This window comes from Castanea sativa, chromosome 2, assembly GCF_040712315.1.
Source record: "Castanea sativa cultivar Marrone di Chiusa Pesio chromosome 2, ASM4071231v1".
Taxonomy (NCBI): Eukaryota; Viridiplantae; Streptophyta; class Magnoliopsida; order Fagales; family Fagaceae; genus Castanea; species Castanea sativa.
In genome coordinates, this window is record NC_134014.1 from 7,771,865 (window position 1) to 7,780,107 (window position 8,243).

General features: G+C 34.9%; 1 protein-coding gene across 1 annotated transcript; it reads right to left on the reverse strand.

Moving 5' to 3' along the window:
• Window positions 1-418: 418 nt before the first annotated feature.
• On the reverse strand, window positions 419-7,582 carry LOC142624827 (uncharacterized). Its single transcript, XM_075798570.1, has 5 exons — window positions 6,781-7,582; window positions 6,422-6,623; window positions 6,225-6,322; window positions 6,067-6,134; window positions 419-685 (listed from the first exon to the last, which is right to left on the reverse strand). Exons 1-5 carry the CDS (start codon window positions 7,580-7,582, stop codon window positions 419-421), a joined length of 1,437 nt encoding a protein of 478 aa, XP_075654685.1.
• Between the last annotated feature and the right edge of the window lie 661 nt (window positions 7,583-8,243).

Sequence of the window (8,243 nt, forward strand, 5' to 3'; positions counted from 1 at the left end):
TATGGTATGTAAAATTTTTTTTAAGCATCAAGTACCAAGACTAGTAACTCAGACACTAGACTATAGATGTCAAAACTTGAGTGACCACACAACCGGCACTGGTTGCCCAGCGACCGGATGAAAGGAAGGGCTAAGTGTGTTTTTGTAAATTATTTTTTTTCATCTTTTACTTTTTACAATATTTTACAAAAGATTTTATTGTCAGTATAAATATTTTTAAATTTGACCAAATTTTTACCATGAAACAAACGTGATAAAATGTCATTAATAATATCTGCCTCTAATCTCCATAGACGCATCTCTCCCTGACCCCTTTTTTACCCCCCGGACGTCGACCTTTTCTCTCACTTTCCTTAACCTTCGTCTCTCTGTTCAATCTTGAAAACACACACACACACATAATGCAGAAACAGTTTAATCATAAAGAATTCCAGGTCGTGAACCTGTAAGTGAATAGAGTGGGCAATGGACACTCTTTAATTAGGGTTTTGAGATCTTCATGAGGATTGAAGTTCTTCAAACTGTCCAATCGGATCTCCACAAGGTCGGCACCACTTTGTTTCGCCTTATCCATATTAATCACCATCTTATCGACCGTTTCTGCCATTATAGGAGCACAAAGTAGGGTTTGATTCTTCCTTATTTCTCTACTTCCCATTTTCAAGCCAGCAGAAGAAGAAGCAAGCTGAAAATTCAATCAAACAAAACCATCAAAAATAAAGTGACCAAAAAATTCACACAATTATGCCTATAGCTACGATAAAAATTTATTTGATCCGCCAATTTTTTTTGAAAAAATCTGTTTGATTGCTGAGAAAACAAAAGGAAAACAAAGTAATCCAGCCAGTTAAACTAATCGCAATCACCATGCATTAAAACTTTAGATGTCTGTTTGGTTTCTGAGAAAAACAAAGAATCTCCAACAAAGCTAAATGTAATTCATGCCCCTATAGTTAAAATAAAAATTTATTTGATCCGCAAAAAAAAAAATATATATTTAAAAATCTGTTTGATTGCAGAGAAAACAAAGGAAAACAGAGTATTCCAGCCAGTTAAGCTAATCGCAATCAACATGCATTAATATTTTAGATATCTGTTTGGTTACTAAGAAAAACATAGAATCTCCAACAAAGCTAAAAGTAAATTCCTATAGGAACGGTCTAAAGTAAAAGCTCCATTATTTTCATTTTTTTAGCAACCAAACAGGAAAAGGCAAAAAAAAAAAAAAACAAAAACAAAAACAAAGAAAAAAAGCTCCGCAAGATAACAATAACCATAATTACATATCAATAATTAAAAAAAATTCCGTTGAAAATTTTTGCAGAGTAGTGACACGTTGGGAATGGAGTGACTAAATTGTTAAGTAGTGTAAAATTTATTTAGTTTTAAGTGTTTTTCTGAGCAACCAAACGGGAAAAGTAAAGAGAAAGAAAAGGAAATGGAGAGGGAAAAGGAGTTTCTAACCAGAACGTTGGTAGAGTCCATTGTTTTGCTTTGTTTTGAGTTTGACTGATGCTAACAGATTCTCTATAATATATTGAGAGAGTGATTATGAGTTTTTTTTTTTTAAATAAACAGTAATATTTATTAGAATATAAATATAGTAATAATAATATTTTAAATCGTATATATAAGATATTACATCATTAAAGTTCTACTACTCAATTGTATTTGTAAACTGGCCCTAAATTGTATTTGGCCCTAAACTGTATTTGTAAACTGGGTGGCATGTGATTGTTGGTTTGAAATGTTTTGTCCAAGCAAGTTGGTTGGTGGCGTGCGATATTCTGGACCTTCCATTTTTCGTGTTGTCGGGTTAGTAAAACATTTGGGATTTTGGGCTTTAACCGCTTGGGTTCAAGTTATTCAGTCTTGGTCTTGGGCCCTCCTTAAAGATTTTTTTTTAATGTATAAATTATATATGAGTCAGCACTGCCATGTCAGCTCATTTATATGAGTTTTTTGGACTGAGATCACGGGCTATTACACCATGTAATTCATTGTTAATGATTGTGATTAAAAGTTAAGAAAGTTACTTTTAATATCAGTCCTGGTATCAAAGAGGTTTAAAAAGTAAAAATAGTTAAAAGTTAGAAGAGGTAAAAAATGAAAAAAGTTGTACCTTTTTGTGAGTGATTTAGGGGGTATTGCATGCTATTGGACGAAATCCAAGAGTTTTTTCTTTTGAAGAAAATTGATAATGCATTATATTATGCTTTAGACATAGTATACCCAGGGGCGAAGCCACTTGGCTCCTTGGGCCCTCCCAAAATTCTTCAAATATCCACTAGAGTATGTAAAAAAAAATTACATGACCCCCCCAAAAGTTAAGATCCAGCCCCTCCATATTATTCTCAACAATTCTTGTAGAGTTCTAGTCCAATACAACTTCAAATTAAGCTAAAAACTTGGCCCACATCCAGCCCCACCTGCTAGCCCCAATTCCCTAATCAAACAAAATTATTCTTTTCTAAATCATAGACACTTTCAGCCCAGCCCAAATCCAAAATCTAAAATACCTAATTAAACATAAACAAAAGGAATCTTCAGACTTCAATCCTCACCGTCTGAAAAAAAGAAAGAGAGAGAACAATCTAATATACTTTCACGCCTCTACCTTGTTTTTTTATCTTCTCAATTCAGGCCTCCAATAGTGTCACGCTTACGCCTCTGCCTCAAAAACAATCTCCCCACCGGCTCATTGTGACATCCCTGCCTCCACCAGCCGGCTAAACTAGCCTTCATTGCCTCAACCTCAACTCAAGCCCTCACCTCAATTCCTCAAGATATCTCACTCATTCATTCATTCTCATCTCAATTCTTTAGTTGACTTCTTTCTCTTTTTCTCTAAAATTGAACTAAATACTGATAGTAAAATAGAAATATCAAATATGTGTATGTGATTTCCCTTTGCCAGCAAAGCAGTTTATACTTATTTGACTTTGTCTTTTGTTTTTTTGTTTTTGTGTTTATTGTTATTGTATTCTTTATTATTTGATCCGTTGACTTCAAGACCAACCTTTTGGCTTTTGTGTTGTTTGCCCCTTGAGTGGAGGCTGGGTGGGGCTTGCATTGTGTAGTTAGGTAGTAAAGTAAGTAAATTATAAATGAAAAAAATTAATCTATGGAAGGAAATTGGGGTGAGGGCCGTGAGCCTGTGTATTTGGTTTTTAGTCATTACATTATACATGGTAGTGGGGTGTTGTAAATTTATTTGGTTTATGTTGATTGTTTATACTTTTGATTGATTTGTTTATTTAGTTTTTTTTATCCTAAAAGGTTATTACTTAACTACAAGTGTATTTATATTATAATTCATGTAAGAATGAATTTTATATGATAATTTATTATCTCTCTCTCCCAAGTTAGTTTATCATTTGTTGAATTGATTATTTTTTGGGGGGGGGGGGGGATTGAAATTAGGTGTCAAATAATGAGCAAACGACAAACAATTGATGCATTCTTTAAGAAAAAAGATATTAGTTATTCAAAACTTAGGACTTCTACAAAAAAAAATGTTGATACTTCAATGCCTAATGAGTGTCCCTCCAAATGTTCAAGAATTGAATCTAAAGGAATAGACCGTGATCCAAGATCACATAAACAAATATATGAATTTCTTGTCAACGAACAAGATGAAATTCGACGTGCTTATCTCATAGCTGGTCCATATCAACCTAGAGACATAAAGTATCCATACAAAGGACCAAAAAATCATCGCTGTAGTTTTCAATCTTCGTGGTTTGAATCACATTCAAACTGGTTGGAATACTCACCTTTTTTGTATGTCTACATTGAACTAGACAGTTTTTCATATTTATTAACATTTAAGTATATGATGATATATGAAAGTTGATAATTTTGTATCCAATAGACTTATGAATTATATTTAGTATATCTCTATTACAACCCGGCCCCCCCAAGTAATTATTCCTAGCTACGCCCCTGAGTATACTATTTACATTTATTCTCAGATTAAGGAATTGTGCAATAGTTTTTTTTTTTTTTTTTGAATAATGGGAAAACCATTTTAACTTTTCTAACTATTCTATATATTTCATACTGAGGGTAATTGCATGGCGGATCCAAATTAGGGTACCCAAGAAAGAAAAGACTGCATCCTTGTTACAATTCACCTCAAAGGCAAATCTCCATAATTCTATATTACAACGACTTGGACACCATGAAAAATGGGAATAATTCTAATATCACATAAAAATTACAATTTTTGTCTAAGCTATCTTACACGACTGATTATAACTAGTTGTCTATCATTTTCACACAAATTTGTTACTCATAAATTGTCATGTGGACAGTCAAGGGCGTAGCCAGGATCAATTACTTGGGGGGTTGTAGTAGAGATATACTAAATATAATTCATAAGTCTATTAAATACAAAATTATCAACTTTCATATATCATCATATTCTTGTACGTTAATGGACATGAAAAATTATCTAGTTCAATGTAGACACACAAAAAAGAACATTCACATCAAATCATGTCTGACGATGATTTTTCATGGAATAAAATTCATCCATTATCATCTTTACAACAAAATTCCCTTCAATTTCCTTCTCTATATAAACTATCATATTATTTGCCAAAAGCACATCATCCATTCTATTGCGAAATCTTGTTTTTAACAACTTCATAGGTGAAAAAACTTGTTTTGTAGTTGCTGTAGAAACTGGAAGGGTCAACACAAGATGAATAAGTCTATCAATCAAAAATTAGATTTTAAGACTTTCCTGAAATTTTTAATCCCCTACATAGTTCAGAAATTTTACTCATATTTTGAAAATCTGGATGTTTTGTCACATCAAGCTCATAATGTTGCAATTGAGACTCCAAAAGTTCTTGTTCTTGTTCAGTGAAATCTTGAGGATAATATTTCTTAACGAAATTGCATATATCAACAATTTAGAATAATCTAAAAGCATCCTTGGGATTTAAAGCTGAACTAAGAATGACAAGTTCCGTTGTTAGCTCACAAAATCTTCTTTTCAATTCTTGCAATTGAAAGTCTATTTCAACTGTAAATATGTCAATTCTAAAATGATGTTCCATTGTTAAATCTTCATCTTGACGACGATATCTACCTCGAGCTTTAGTGTAACGAGCATTCATATTAGGAATATCAATTTCATGTTGCTCACGAAATTATATTAGAAACTAATTTCAAGTGTTTGACAACATTTTGAAAATGCGAATTTTCTACTAGTTTCTCACATTTTCTCGGTCATTTTCTCAACTTCCAAACAAAATTTATATCAAAATCCACAACACCCACACACCAGCACCCATACCATCACAACAACAACAACAAAAACAAAAACAAAAAAAAAAAAATCAGAGATAAAATAGAGAAAGATTGAGAGATTGAGGGAAAGAGAGATCGATCTTCAGCGGCAGCTACGATCTTCAGCAGCGGCGACGAGAACAAGATGCAAGGCTTCGATCTAGATGGCGGCGACGTTGGAGCACGGCCTACAGTTGGCTGTCAAGATCGGAGCTCAACAAAGGACGGCTGGGGTGCGATCTCAGTGCGAATGAGCCAGTGCAAACAAGCCAGTGCTGGAATGCGATCTCGGTGGTGCGGCGTGATTTGAGCAGAGGTGGGGGCGGCACGATCTGGGCTGACCTTGGCTTGGCTGGAGTGGCCGGAGCTTGGCGTCGGACTGCGTGGAGAGTTAAGGTTGGTGCGTGGGCTGGAGCTAAAGTGAGGTTGGTGCGTGTGTGAGAGGAGTGTGTGAGGAGCAAGTAATTCTGGAAAGCATTTAAAGGTAAAATAGGAAGGGAAATGATTTTATGGCTTCACAAGCATTTTTTCGGTCAAACTGAATTCTATTTTCAGTTTGACTTTATTTTCAGGTGGTGCCAAACATGGACCCGGGTGTAAAATATTTTCTGAAAATCATTTACACCCAAAACAAACACAGCCTAAATGCATGGCATTTAAAAGGTCTTAAGAATGTTGTTGCAAAGCTTGACAAAGAATATTAGTAATTCCCTTTATCTCTTTCATCAAATGCAAGATTAAAATAAATTCAAATGATGCTAATACCTGATAAGCTCCCTCAGCATCATTGCGTTGTTTATAGTTAGCCCCTTCCTCAGAGATAGTGCTGATAACTTTGCAAGTAGCATCAAACATTTTTATCAAACTAGAAATAGATTGAAAATGAGATCACCATCCAGTATATCTAGCTCATTGCAAAGTACCAATCTGGTTTGCGTCTCTTCCAGTCTCAATTTCATTAGAAGCAATCATATTCTCAACTTGTTCCGCTTGAGTATATTGCAATTCATCATTACGCTTACTAGAGCCAACAACAATATTGATAATATGAATCAAATGATCAAAGAATTAACGAACATCTTTTACTTCTCTAGATGCTGTAACTAGAGCTAATTGCAACCTATGAGCCATGCAATGTACATAATAAGCATATGGGCAATCTTTAAGAAACAGAGCTTGTAATCCATTCCATTCACCACGCATATCAGTAGCTCCATCATATCCTTGACTTCGAATATTTTCAATGTGAAGGTTGTAACGAGAAAGGACAGCACATATCTCATTCTTTAAGGTCAATGCAATAGTGTCTCTAACATGCACAACTTGAAAAAAAAAAATGCTCTTTAATGAAACCTTCTTTACCAACAAACCTCAAAATAATGGCCATTTTCTCTCTCTTTGACTCATCTTGAGCTTCATCAACTAGAATGCAAAATTTTGCATCCCCAATTTCTTAATGAATAGCATTTCGCACTTTACTTGCTAGAATATGCAAAATCTCCTTTTGAATTGTGGGTGACGTATATTTGGCATTCCGTGGAGCATTTTCCAAGACAACTTTAGCTACATTTTCATTGAAAGTTGATGCGTGTTTTATCAATTTTATAAAGTTGCCTCGATTTTTTGAATCAAGGCTTTCATCATGATCTCTAAAAGCACAAGCTTGGAATGCTAGCCATTGAGCACACTCTATTGAGGTCTTAAGCCGCAATTGATTATTCTCTATTTCTTTTGATGTTTGTTTCTCAACTAGCTTGTCAATATGTCCTGAATAATTCATTAGATCCTCACAACATTTCACATCAATTATATGTGGCGTATTTGGATCTTTCTTGTCATGACCAAATAAAGAACAATTCATTCCATCCTTCACTTTTTTCCAATTATTAAAACATTTTTCAGTGAATGCATCTGAACCAGTTGGTTTCTTACCAAAAAGGTAGCAAGTTAGACAATAGATTGCATCCCTTGAAGGTGAGTATTCCAACCAATTTGAATGTGATTCAAACCACGAAGATTGAAAACTGTGACAATGGTTTTTCAGTCCTTTGTATGGATACTCTATGTTTTTAGGTTGATATAGACCGACTATGAGATAAGCACGTTGAATTTCATCTTGTTCATTGACAGGAAATTCATATATTTGTTTACGTGATCCTAGATCACAGTCTATCCCTTTAGATTGAATTCTTGAACATTTGGAGGGACGTTCATTAGGAATTGAAGTATCAACATTTGTTTCTACAAATGTCCTAAGTTCTAAATGACTGTTGATGTCCATTTTTGCAAATCCATACCCAAAAGCCTATGAGGAAGAAAGTCCAATAAGTTGCAAGACGCAAAAGCCTATACGAAGGAAAGCCCAATGAAACACAAGGCCCAAAAGCCCACCAAGAAGACCAAAGAGCAAGAGAGGTCCAAAGGAAGAAATGCAAGGGAAAGTGATCTGCAGCAGAATACAAATCTGCCCTAGAATACAGCTTTGCCATAGAATACAGTTCTCTGACAGAATGGCTTTGGCAGATTGGGCCCAAGACCCTTTTGATTCAATCAATATTATTTGGCCCACAAAGGTCCAAATCCTTTTGGATAAAGAAGATAGGCGTGAAAGCTAATATGAAGAAGCAAGATGAAAAAAAAAAGGAACAGCAGGAAGTGTCAGCAGCAGGAATCACATGAAGGAAAGAAAGTCAAACCAAAGGAAATGACAAATGCAGCAGGAAATGCATGAAGAAATAAGACAAAAAACACGCAGCAGAACGAAACAAAGCTAATCTGCTACGGAAGAAACGACGTGGGAACAAAAGAAGACAAAAACAAAGGATAGTGGAGCAAGCTCAGAAGGGCCGGAACACCACCAACTTGTACCCAACCAATACAAGGGAGGTTGGCCCACAGTCAAAGAGATTCGGAGGGTGTGGTTTAGTGGTGAGGGGAAAAGT

Bases quoted from the DNA above. Each gene is read 5' to 3' on its own strand.
- LOC142624827 (XM_075798570.1), bottom strand. From the start codon at position 7,582: ATGGACATCAACAGTCATTTAGAACTTAGGACATTTGTAGAAACAAAT. The intron at 6,624-6,780 runs GTAAAGTGCGAA...TTTTTTTTCAAG, and splicing joins GATTTTGCATATTCTAGCAA to TTGTGCATGTTAGAGACACT. The intron at 6,135-6,224 runs GTACTTTGCAAT...CTACTTGCAAAG, and splicing joins AAGAGACGCAAACCAGATTG to TTATCAGCACTATCTCTGAG.